We start from the raw sequence: 13,787 nt of genomic DNA on the forward strand, positions 1-13,787 counted from the left end.
TTTGAATGAGTTTGGACCCTTTTCTTCGCTAGCTAAAACTGCCTCTCAATTACGATATTGAGGGTAATATACTTTTGATGGAATCGGGATTTTCATCTGGCCATTTTAAGAGGTGTATGATAAAAGTTCAGCATGCATAACCAATCATTCTGCTCAAGCTATTGCAATAAAATTATTCATGCAATATGCTCTCGTGATAAAGTTCGGAAAGATCTAAAGATTATCAGAAATGCAAAGTGTGTTAGAATTGGAATTGAAATTGCATATTTTGTCTTTGATATTGGTGCTTCTTCAGAACATCGAACAAATCATATTTGTGACTTAGCGGTGTCTTCTACTCAAGATACGCACACAACTGATTGTATATAGAAAGCTGCACACAAATATTGTATCCTGGAAATATGTTCAATTCAATGCTTGAAAATGGTTGCCGCCCCTAATAATATTTATCTATGACCTGACCTTTTCAAGCTGTAACTTCGGCAGTTTACGTATCAGATGCAGATGACATCTTTCACATAAAGTATACGTTTAACTCGATTTTGTTTACATCATTTGTCAATTAATTCAAACGTTTAAAATACAACATTTTTAAATTATCGTACTCTTAATAATGGAGTATTGGATTTTGACTACAACTGTGTCGATGTTCACTAAATATGCTGTCAACTGTAATCCAAATCGATTAGGAAATGTATCATTCTTAAAGGGTCGGTCGACTTAAACAAAAAAAATGCAGTCGAATAGAAATAGAAAATCAAACAAAATTAAATGATGTAATCAAAATCTGATGTTAAAGAAGAAATAACATTATCATTTCGTAATTTCGCTTATTTTCAAAAACATTTTTTGGCAAAACACAGTAATATGCAAATAACATTAATGATATAGTCGTTGATGTCACTCGCTACTTCTTCTGTACTCCATTTTTTTCAGAAAATTACAATAAAGAGATTCTTAATCAATTCAATTCAATTCAATTCACATAATAATATTCTACAACAATGGTAATTACACTAGTTCGGGGAGGAATCAATCTTTGTCTTACAAAGAAATTAGGAGAAATGTTTGATATTTCATTATAAAAAATTAGTTAATGGGTGAAAAAAAAACAGTTCCATTATTTGCATATCGACCAGGGTGTGCAATTGTGCATATAACTTTTTTTGTGCAATTTGGCGAAACTTTAAAATGACCTATTTCGCATTCAACTTAGATGAAATATTCAGCGAAATGATTGCCCTTTAACCATGATCATGCTATTTTTACAAGAAAACAGAATAATGTCAATATCAGCTGGAATTGTGTCAAGTCTTACTAGAATTGAGACAGTATTTGGGAAGATATACCGTGGCCGAGTGGTCAAACGCGCTTGGCCACACAATGAAAATGTAAGGTTCGAGTTCCGATACGTACGGCACTGGTGACCTATAGTAATGCATTTATCTACATGACTCTTTTTTATATAAATCAAATAAATGAAGATGCTAATGACATTATGGGTACCAAGTTATTCATGCTTACAGGGCTAGAGGAAAAGGGCTGATGGTTTCAGCCCCACCCACTTTTTTTCAATGGACGCCTACAATCTTAAAAACATTTACGTTTTCAAAACTCCCATTTGATTTTGAAATTTTACATGGTCAACCCCCCCCCCCCCCTCTATCCCCTCTTTCAAAAGCGTGCCGCGGCCCCTGATTTGTAATTTTTGTTTCATCTGTAACTTTATTTATCTTCTACATGGCACTGAAATCGTTTAGATGTTACAAAATATATCGGGGTGTCTACTTAGTAATTAGCACCTAACAGAATATGGTTCTTTAAAATTTCAGTATCTCACTCGAATGGCAATTTCTTCTTCTTTTGTTTGTCCTTCTTTCCGTATATTCTGTATTGTAGCACAACAAAATATTGTATGTAACCCATAAGACTGACCCCATACAAACAATTCTTTTAAACACTTGTTGTATGTTTCGTACATGCACCCCATGACAATGTTTTGTTGTTCACTTAGAGGAGTTCAATTTCCCAGAGGATGTCATCTGATTCGGTAAATGATCTTGGAGGAGGTATTAGGTTTAAGGAATCTAGGCGTCTTACCGGCTCAGTTACTCTGAAGTTAACCGTCATTTCCCACTTGTAACGATAATCATAAGTAAATGAAATTCAGTGTTTTCAGGCTGTTCTCGTACTATCATTTCCGCAATCGAGGGTAGAATTGTTGAAAGAATCACGTCAAGAAACACTTCAACAAGACGAGTACTTAATAAAATCAAAGTATATGAATTTCAAGAACTTCATAAGGTATTGATACATTCTTTTTACAGAAGAAAGTCATACATAGATTTTATTCTTGTTTTTTATTTCTTTCTTTTCGAAACGAGTTCACACTTAGTGTCAGCCATTGATGGTGAGAGACCAGCTTTATTTTGAAAAAGGCCGGTGATATATCTAGCTGAAGGTCACAAAAGCCGCAAGGCAAAAATCCGAATGTTGCATTATTTTGAAGATAATAGGTGGTTGTCGCTTTTACTACGGGGAAACTTTCTACAGCACATCGATTATTTGGAAAATGCAATTAAAATCACAATGGAGAGCTGATAGGCTTTTGTCGAAAATCGGTGGACCAGGATAGCAGATCATCAAAAGATTTGCACCGGACGAACAATCGCAAATAAGTCGTTGACAAGAGTCAAGAGATTCCGATGCTGTCCCGACTCCCGGTCCACCAACTTTCGAAAAAAGCCTCTCAGCTCTCCATTGTGATTTGACCTGCATTTTCAAAGGAATTGGTACGTTGTAGAGAGGTTATCCGTATTAAATGCGAAAAGTCCGGATAACCACTCTGCTACAACACCCTTTGACACACACATGGGGGCACACCCACCAACCCCGCCCACACACACACAACACCTAGTGCCCAAAACATATGCCGTCACAAACAACGTTCCCACATCCACCGTCACAAACGCACTCCAGCACCCGCATCCCCAGGTACACACACACCCGACTCACACTCATACACATCCTCACCTGTTCAACACCACCAGCACACACACACACACACACCCTCTCACACACATTTTGTATGCGGGCTATACCAAGGGGGGGGGCACTTCCAATTAACGAGAGGATACAATGCGTAACCAAAAAAACACGTTAAAATTATCTTTTTCAAGAAAGGGTACGTTACTTTCGTAACGTAATAACCTGTCAAAAACACTTAAATAATAAAAAGGGTATATATTTTGCAGGGAAAACTACGTGTTTACGATCAGATTTGCGAGGGTATAAAAAGACTAAAATACTTTATAAAGGATGTACTTTTTGCCCCAACACTACGTGTTTAGGGTCCGATTTGAGCGAGGTGTGTAGGGGTGGTACTAAACCCAATGGCCCGCATTCTGAAGTCGGGTTTAACTTAAACTCAGGTTTAAAGTTATGGTTTAAGTATGGGAAGCCAAAAGTATCAAAATTTTTATTAAGTTGTATGTTTCTTATGTTTACTGTGCTCTTTCCTGAATCATCGATGGTGAAGACAAACATCTATTTATACTTCCTGCACAATTATGAATGATTTGAGAGCCGAATGAGCTGAAAGTATGATATCTCTACTTTTAGTGATTATGTAACAATTGGCTGTCCATACTTAAACCACAACTTTAAACCTGAGTTTAAGTTAAACCCGACTTCAGAATACGGGCCAATGAAAGTAAAGGTAAAGCCGACGTCCGTGATCGGTGATCGTTGTACTTGTTTAGGTGGTCAATTTAGGGAATACTTGTCAAGGGTACTATAGCATTTTGTTTCGAATACTTGTTAAGAGTAGGGTTTCACACCTGACGCCAATACTTGCATTTTCAGAACATGGAAATACTTGTTAAGGGTGCTTTTCGAAACCCCATGGTCACGCGCGGTATGGTATCCACTCGTCAATAGAAGTGCCCCCAGGGGGAGGGGCTATATTACGAATTTAACATTTCTACTCAGAATTCGTTGATGACAATATGGCGAACATACATGTATTTTGAAATAACACCAACATCATCATTTTCAAAATCAAATAAAAGTCTTCTTGAAAGAAAAGCCCTAAAGAGAAAACCATTCTTGTTTCAGAAAATCATATTTTGGAGTGCTTCTCAGTCTCGGAATCTGATCAAACAAAGCACTTTATCACCATTTTATCGTCTGCTGAGACAGGAAATTCTCGAAGGTCACAACACTTGGCACGGTATATGTCTAGAATTTCTATTAAATGAATTTGACTTCGCTCGTCGGTGCTTACGAGTGTCTAGGATAACGCTGTATGAAGTTGTTTTCCATCACATGATCCTTTGAGAGAAATCATATTTTCAAAATCAAACGCTTCCCTGTCTTTTTTTTAATTGTAACTCTACGATAGGTAAATATTCATTTTCAGAATCGATCGGAGTGTCTTAGGTTGTAGGATGCATTTCATGTTTATGTTATTTCTGCGTCAGAACATCTGACAAGTCCGTCATTGACAGAAATTCATATCGCCATAACAACAACAATATCTTGAAGGTTTATAACCTCTACGCGCTGAACATGTAAAGATCTATTGCAGAGCACAACAGGGCAAAAGGGGAAAGTATATCTCTATACATTATGCATGATTGGTTTTGTTTCTAATTGAACACAATTTCCCAAACTCGGCCAACCGGATGTATGTTTCATGAAGTTGTTCGGAAGTTACGATCGACTTCACGAACGAATGGTGACCCTACTTTTGGTAAATGAGAGACACAACATTTTCAATGATGTTGATTTAGCGCATAAGAAAGGATCACCAGTCGTTCATAAAGTCGCTCGTAACTTACGAACAGCTTAATGAAACTGCTACCTGGTCTGTCAATTTCAAATATTGTTTTCTATATTAATAGTCTTGTTCATCCAAATTGAGTCTTGTTAACATGCAAAACCACATCGTTTTCCTTAATCATAATATATATGGACATATGAACGATGCGAAGTGGTACCTAGTGAGTCATTTATTTATATATATATATATATAAACTTTTAGATTCCATAAATCTATGGAGCTCGGGAAGGTACGTCGTGAAATATTGTTTTATCTCGTTTTTAACGACATAGTATGTCGTTAAAACGACATAATTATCTAATTTTAATGAAATTAAAAAATATTTCACGATGTCATGTCTATTCCCGGCACCGTACAATTCGCCACATAATCGCCATTTAAAAGATTTTTGATGAACGCATGCCCATTATCTATGGCTGAAAGAGTATTTTCTTCCAAATAATTTGATATTTTTTTTGTGATATCATTATGTCTACGCTTTGATAATGAGAAGATATTATTCGCTATGATGTAAACTTCGATTTGTTGATAAAAGTAATGAGCAGCTACAACGAATAATGCATTACTTTTACAAATTTACTATTTTAGATTATCCCTAAAGTCATACATGGGTTGTAGAAAGGTCATTGCATACACCGTTTTAAGTCAATTTACTTGAGAGTTGAAACTAAACTGTATTTATCTTTTCGTAATTATGAGGAAAAAAAGTGTGTTGCAATGGATTTCGCTACAACTTTTGTTATGTAGGATTATGACCATATCGTCATCTAGAATCATTAATTCCAGCGATGCATTACTTTCGCATAAATTAAAATTTACATCACACAAAGAATACCCTTTGATTATCAAAGCATATTTATATACCACATATAAACATGATGAATTGTATATAATTTGTTTGAGAAGAGATACTCTTTCAGGTCATAATTTAATAGTCATGTGTTTATGACTTTTGTTTATCATTAAGTTGGTGATTTGTGGGTGTCTTTACTCACTCAGTATATCATATTTGGATTTTAGTAACCATGGTAATCATAGTAAATGAATCGTCTTGAAAGAGGAAGTCCACACTGAGATAAAGTTGAATCTAATGAACTGAAATGAATGTAAAATCAAAACAAACAGAAGCAAAATAAATTAATGAACATTTCAAATGACATCCAACCGACTGGCCTTTTAGCCATGTTATTAGAACAATTCCATAAACTCGTTACAATATTTGCATTGCAAGAGAGCTGCTGGCCTATGTGAGGTCGGATTTTTTTAATGTTAAAAATGTATAACTCGTTAACAAACCTCCATCAATATGTTCTCCCATTTCTTGATTTTATTAACAACAACTTCACGTTAAGACGGACTTCCCGATTCTGAAAAACACTCCCATTAAAGTGTAATATGTATCAAATATGTATAAAACAAAATGAAGAAGGCTCTTAAAGACATTCTAGTATAGAGAATAAATCCGTGTGTGTTTTATTTACAATATAATATACAAATAGCACTGTACTGCAATCGTGAAAGCGATAGAAATTTGACAAAACTCGATGAATAGTGAACAAGAAAGTTGATCAAACTCGTGTCTAACTTCAGGCCAATCGGGCTGTGATAGAGAATAGCTATGATATATGCATAGGCGTTGGAAGGCAAAGTTGTTGTACAAATTCTTGTGAAAAGGGAAAAAAAATCGTGTGAGAAATTGATCTATTTCTGTAAAATATTTACACTCATCTATCGCCACAAAGATATAATACAACAAAGAATATTACACCCCGAATACTGAAACTGTGTTAATATCCAAAGGGCCAAGTTGGTGATCACTATCCCCCTTTTATTTTACTTTGTCACAGGCCCGATTCATAATATTTTCAAAGGACCCAAGGGCTTATTAAAAAGTATATATGTTGTTAGTAACGTTACAATAAAGGCCATTAATTATATCGAGATGTAACCATCCCTCAGGCCTTTTGAGTCAGAGTGTACAATCTTAATTTTTTTTATTTGATGCTATATACACCCCCCCCCCCTCTATAAATTGCCCCCAAGATACTCCGTTAAAAAAAAACCTTCTCAAAGGAATATCTGGTTAAATTGTCGTTGCACTTGGAGCATTTCCCTCAAATACACCCAGCCCACAGAGTACCCTCTTACTCCCTCACTGCCAGTAATTAATCTAAAAAGTTAAGAAAGAGGCGGAAAAGAGGAAGAAAGGGGAAAGAGAAATAAAAATATACAAAGAGTAGGTTTAATTTTGGAACAATGTTTATATAAAGCCCCTATTATTCATTGAGAAAAAAATGCATTTGTTCTTTTTTTCCTATCACGTCAGAAAATGCGGCGGTCCTCCCCGCCCCGGAATACAACAATGGTGATTTCATTGCAGATGACTGCTATTAACATGTTTTCATAATGATCACGATAACCGTGAAAAGAATTTAAGTAACGTTAGCTGAACTCAAAAACTAAAATTACTTTAGATTTTTTTTCTTTGCTACCTTTTGTACAACATAAAATGAACAGAACTATTTATTACAATTCAATAAATCTATTACCTTAATAAGAAAACAGTAAAATTAATGAATATATTATAATCATTATTTCAATACATCTTCCAATGTACATATCTAACTTCTAAAATACGCTTGTCAAAAATCAAAATAGTCTCACAGCTTAAAACCCATATTCTTTACAATTTTATTGATGTAGGTGTCTCATACATCCGGATTCTTCCTTAGAAAAGGCCGAAATTCCATCCAGTGCTGCGTTCTTCAAATACAAGAGGTAAACCTTTAAAATTCTGACATCTTCACCAAGGCAGTATTCGATTTGAATTATGATCTCTGCCCACATCAAACTGTTACTAGAAATGAACATTCTAATTGAACAAAAAGAGAAAATGCTGAAACAAAAGTACGGTGCTTAATTTCCATCCATAACATTGTACATCAATTTGCAGCATTTGAGATATGGTGAGACTGGTTACGTGATTTAATTACGATTTTTAGTTATAGCGTTTACGTTAGCTTATTCAACGTTCATTAGATTTAAATAATTGCCATATTGATTTGTTCCTTAAACATGAGAGGCACCTTGTAACAAATCATCGTTCCCTGCAATAGCTGCTACCATGATAAGGTTACCGTTCCGGTCATCAGATGGACCGACCCTCTTATGAACCATGCGAGGGGAACCGGGAGCTTCGGATGTCAAACCGGATTGATGGGTGACGGAATGGGGATTTCCCGCCTGCGAGAGCGTCTGATTGTTGACGCCATCGTTCTTGGTGCCCCTTATGCGACTGGCGAACTTGCTGAGGGTGACCCGGATGTCAGAACGGAGGCTCTCGTTGAGAAAACAGAACGCGATAGGGTTGATGCAGACACTACACATAGCAAACCAATGGCAGCAGAGATAGGTGAAAGCGTCTTTGTGGTGTGCCATGTATCGCGTGACTATCAGATATACATGTAAAGGCAACCAACAGATGCCAAATACCAATACGGCTAGAACTAACAATCTTGTTGTTCGGATCTTCCTGCGGGCCGTTGCTGCTTGCTGTGCAGCCATTGTGTCCCCAACAGCCCTAGTTGACCATAACTTACGGCCAATACTGATATAGGAAGCTGCGATGATGGTGAACGGAAGGATATACTGAAAGATGAGAGTGCTCCAGGCTATGGCATTCTCGATGGTGAACCAATGCTCGTGGGGATAGCTCTCAATGCAGGTGTAACCAGTTGTGCTGCCGACTTCGTAGGTAACTAACTTCACGAACACAGCGAACGGAATCGCGAGTAGGAAGGCAAGAATCCATATTGATATCGCGATCACAATAGCAGTGGACATCGTGATACGAGGTCGTAGTGGGTGAACAAGGACCCGATGTCTATCGATGGCGATGATTGTCAGAATAAACGTCGAGACGTAGACGGACATGACACCCATGTAGTCGACAAGATGGCACATCACCACACCTACTGCCCATAGGTTAGTTAATTGCTTGGTCACCACGAAAGGAATATTGAGTACGGCCATCAATACATCAGACAGCGCCTGGTTTGCTAAGAAAAAGTTGGTGACACTTCGCATGCGAGATTTCCTCACGACAATGTAGCATACCCCGAAGTTACCAACGAACGAAACGACAAACACGAGAGAGTAGAGAAAGATGAACACGGGCCGTGAGTTTCCTAACCCAACGGTCAACACGTATTGCTCAGGTAATGAAATGTTATGGAAATCTTCCTCATCTTCGATTCCGTCCTCTACTTGTCGTGTATCTGAGAGACATTGAAGGTAGAGACTGAAGTCTGTATCGCGATATGTTTCGCAGGCTAAGCCAGGAACCTCGACTGTCGCCGACATCGATGGCTCGACGACCTCTGTCGTGATGGTGGAGATTGCATCCGAAGACATTGTCTCGAAAGGATCACGACCGTTTCAGATGGCGTTAATCACACAGACCGGGCTGGTCGGACAATACGCTGGAAGTGTTTCTACTGACGATGGCCAGTGACACTCAGGTAACTGCAGGGAAAGAGAAAATGATACGAATAATATCTTAGTTCTTGAACACCATGACCGGATTAAGCCAAAGATAATTTTGTTTTTTTAGGTTTACTATTTTGTAGGTCAACTGTAGACCTTACGACTCGTCTGGCATCAAAGTTAGGAAGAATGAGCGTATCGTACCATTTACGACATGCTTGAAACAACAACAAAAGAGAAAGAATGACACACAATGACAGTTATACACTATTAAACATTATTTGATAATCCGATAGTCATGAAAGTTAAAAAAAAGTTAACCAACTCTTAGAACTCTCAAGGTTGCTGACACTTTTCAACAAGCAAAATTGATTTCATGCACCATTTGAATCATTATTCAAAGGAGAAGGTAGTCCATACGACAACTTGCCCTTGATTATAAAAACGAAAAACAAAAAGTTCACTGTCATAGTCAACAGATAGTAAACTGCGCCATGAATTTTATCAAGTAACACCGACAACGTACGCAACACTCGTACCCCCCCCCCCCCCCCCCCCCCGCTCGAGTGTTAAGAATAAAAGTTGCAAGAAGTGAATGGATTTATTCATCCCCTTTCAACTATTGGCGCCTCTGTCATTTTCGTTCTTTAAAAATAAACAACAAACTGGGTTCTTTTTTATTCTGTGAGAGCCCTACCGCTTTTCCATTTGTTTTCGGACGGCCTCGGGGAGATGTTCAAGTGACCAATCAAAGAAACGTGATGATATTACGGATTTGTTTTTTGGGGAATAATGTTAAATAGTATCTCCTTGATTAAGGAAATGTCAACGAAAGGGCGGTGTTACGGTGTAGAAAGGGGGACGCTGCTCCCCGATTTAGGTTTCCAAGTTGTCAAAAAAATTTGCGAAAAGACAAGACCCAACATCTCCGAAAAACAGAAATTTGGACCCAGCATTCATTCATCGGGGCGGATCCAGAATTAAGGGCACAGAACATTTTTCTTTTGAATTTTTGTCGACTTGTTTTTTTTTTTCTTTTGACAGGGTAAAGAAATCCGATGAGGCAATGGCTTTTTTGTTAACTACAAAAAGGGGAATGGGCAACATCACTTCGAAAATTGGATAATAATCTAGTATGAGTAAATGTCACCTTAGGAGAGGTCCAACGCTCCCCCCCCCCCCCCCCCCCCCAACAACAAAAAAACACCTCCCAGTGCAAATCTGCCGATTCTCCCACTTATTTTTTTCTCGGGGACAAGAAAATAGTGTATACGTTTTAAACAAATGGATCGCATTATTGTATAAACATGACTGTCCACGAGATATCACTGATGATACAGGAGATAGGGAAGATCCATTAAAGAATGAGTGCAACGTCCAGTTAAAAAAACCTCTTAAATTCAACGGACAGAACCACTAATGGATCCATATACAAAGAATCGTGGTTTTGTTTTCTTCTTTTTTTTTCTATCACAACATGATGGTTCATTTTTTTTTCTTTCACTATGGTTTGTAGGTTGTTTTCGTGTGTATTTACTCCGCTTGTCTGCTTGTCCGTCTGCCCGTCTCCCTCATTGTATGGTATGTAAACGAATGCAAAGTGGAGGAGAAAGAGTTATGCGTTTATTCCGTTTATATCATTGATTATCCTAGGTTTTTAGTTATTTTTGGTTCACATTTTGGTGTTTTTCTCATTGCTACAAATCAGTACCGGCACTATTGGTGTATGGTGGTTTAGGGCCTTGAGTTGAAAAACACAGTAAAAAAGGGGGGTCAAATGTTGATCCCTGTGGGATTCAAGTTTAATTGTCTTATTCATCCAACGTCCTGTATTTGATCACATATCATATATCTCTTTTCCCCTTCCATTGTTAAATATCGTTGGCACTGATTAAGAGTTCTTCCGTTCCTCTTGAAATGAATAGTATCATTATAGACATAACCTATTCATTTTTTGTCATTTCCATTGCCAATGCAAATGTACGTTAAAATACATTCACAGTTGTTAGCTTTTTAGCAAATGTAAAGTGTCTATTTTGTTTATGTGAGAATGGCATTAGCATCGTAGGACATTGATTAATCGCGTCCAAGATTCCCTCTTATGCTGCTCAGTGTGCGAATCTGTTACGGAAATGGGAAGTTTTCGCTTTACAACGCACGACGATTTCAAAACAATTAAAGATGTACATGTATTATCGAACGCCCTTCATGACAAAAAAACAACAACCAAGAAGTCATTGTCGAAACTTGGTAATCAAAACAGCCGTTTCGCCATGTACACTGGACAAACGACATTATTTGCCTTTTAACGTCACTGACCTACGGATCTATGTGCTGTTTCCGTTCACCAATTTTCGACAAAGACCTCCCTGCTGTTTATTGTTATTTGACAGGTAATTTCAATACATTTACTGTGTTTTTTAAACCGTCGTGCGTCGCGGAGTGAAAACTCCTGTATATATCATCACGAACATCTAATGTCATTTATGCGAGGAGATTGGGATTCGTAGATCACCAGTCGCCCCCAGGGAACCGACAAAAATACATGATTATGCATGAATTGAATTAATGATAATGATAATAATGATGGATTTGTATAGCGCTTTTTGCATGAGGATACAAATTGCTTGCTATCATTACCCCCGGCTTTAGCTCCAGCTACCATCACCGGCGCTCAGTGCACGCAAGGAATTAATCACACCGGGTACCCATTCACCTCACCTGGGTCGAGTGTAGCACAGTGTAGATAAATTTCTTGTTCAAGGAAATCACGCCTTGGCTAAGATTCGAACCCAAGATCCTCTGTTTGAAAGACGAGTGTCAGAACGACTAGACCACGATGCGCCCAAATTCGCAGTGTCTACACTCTAAAAAAAAGGTTTACCCAATATTAGGTAAAATAGTAAGAAGATACTTAATATTTTGTAAAATTGTACGCAATGTTGCGTTGAAATAGCCCAATATGGGGTAAAGAAAATACCCAGCAAACACAAATGTTCCCTTTCTACCCAATATTTCGTAAATTTCTACTCAGCTCTTTTAGAGTGTAATGATATGAAGCATTGCCTTATTTCGTTTTTGGTCATAGTGACATTATCCAGCAGAGGAGAGTACATATATGTGCTTTGGAATGAATATCTAATCATAAATAAATCGCAAGCACTCTGAACTGTTATAATTATTTTTAATAATATTAAATTTAATTCCTAAACTACGCAAAGAACATAGAAGATAAACGTAACATGTTATAATTATGTCACAAGTACATAATATGATTATAATAGATATATGATATATGGACGAATAGGTCTGGTGAATTCCATCATGTCTACACAAAGGTTTAAACATTGAAGTGCAGTATTGGGAAACAGACATATCAAACATGATTGTCAAAGGGGCTTGTTTCGACCCATCCACACATATGGCAAAGACTATTAACACAGCTAAACTGCTGAATATAATAATATAAAGTGGAGAATGGCATGCCAAATCTTAACCACATCATATTAAACAGAATCTGATTTGTATCACTGTTTGAACTGCTAAAATTTATTGATGACCAAAGCATATCTGCAACCGTTACTGAAAAGTAAGACATTTGGTGCAGTCATAGTATAGCAATAAATCAGCAAAATTTCGTGGATCGCATTTTGGCACTTCGTCTTTCCTATGGTCATACGAAACATTACAATCAGTTTTATGAAACAGTCCCTAATTCTAAATATATAGATCAAAGCTAAGGCAATTCATCATTTGAAGCATGAAGGCATATCATACATGAAACGTGAAGATTTTCATGTACAGCAGTGCACAGTAGATCAGATTCAAACTCCTTATAGTTCAGAGGACCGTTTCATAAATAATTACAACTTTGCCATTATTGCCATTACCATGGTAACAGGGCTCAGCAGCCAAACACAATGGGTTTTACATCAAATGTTAGAACCTTTAAAGGAGAAATATATTGCAAATCCTAAAAATGGAGAATTATATGTAAAATTAAAGGAGAAAATAAGAAGAACACGATGGTGTACATCATTTACCATGGAGACCGATGAAACTCAGTTAATTGATAGTGTAAAGTCCTCTCTCTGAATGCTTCAAACACGCAGAATTACGTCCGCGAAATTGGGGTTTTTTGATGGCATGTATAGTGTACGAGAGACGCGATTGTCTCTCCCACGTCAAGCTCCACTTGCATGCAAAACCTGTTGCGAGTGTACGTTTTCTCTACAGTGTCACTGAATACTTCGATCACGAAATGAAAGAAAACCCAGAAGTTTATCTAGATTTGGATTTTCAAATTGATGATTTTGAAGATGAAGAGAATGATGATGAAGTTTCTAGCTCTAGTGAACACCAAAGTGAAGTGGATGCAGGGCCGTCGCTAAAGGGGGGTGTGGGGTGCGACACCTCCCCCCACTACTCTGGATATCGTCGGTAAATCTGCGCGCCCGTC

General features: G+C 37.5%; 1 protein-coding gene across 2 annotated transcripts in view; it reads right to left on the minus strand.

Moving 5' to 3' along the window:
• Nucleotides 1-6,293: 6,293 nt before the first annotated feature.
• The window catches only part of LOC129273049 (G-protein coupled receptor 83-like), a 182,573-nt gene continuing 175,079 nt past the window's right edge, over nucleotides 6,294-13,787 (minus strand). Inside the window, exons 1-2 of one of the 2 annotated variants that reach the window (XM_064107800.1) lie at nucleotides 12,050-12,197; nucleotides 6,294-9,367 (exon numbers count right to left, since the gene is read on the minus strand). In XM_064107800.1, coding sequence (XP_063963870.1) covers nucleotides 7,913-9,256 — 1,344 coding nt within the window. In that variant the 5' untranslated portion in view covers nucleotides 9,257-9,367; nucleotides 12,050-12,197 and the 3' untranslated portion in view covers nucleotides 6,294-7,912. Of the gene's footprint in view, nucleotides 9,368-12,049; nucleotides 12,198-13,787 lie in introns of those variants that run through there. The other variant, XM_064107797.1, reaches the window with a different exon arrangement.

This window comes from Lytechinus pictus, chromosome 12 (genome assembly GCF_037042905.1).
Source record: "Lytechinus pictus isolate F3 Inbred chromosome 12, Lp3.0, whole genome shotgun sequence".
In the NCBI taxonomy this organism is placed as follows: domain Eukaryota; kingdom Metazoa; phylum Echinodermata; class Echinoidea; order Temnopleuroida; family Toxopneustidae; genus Lytechinus; species Lytechinus pictus.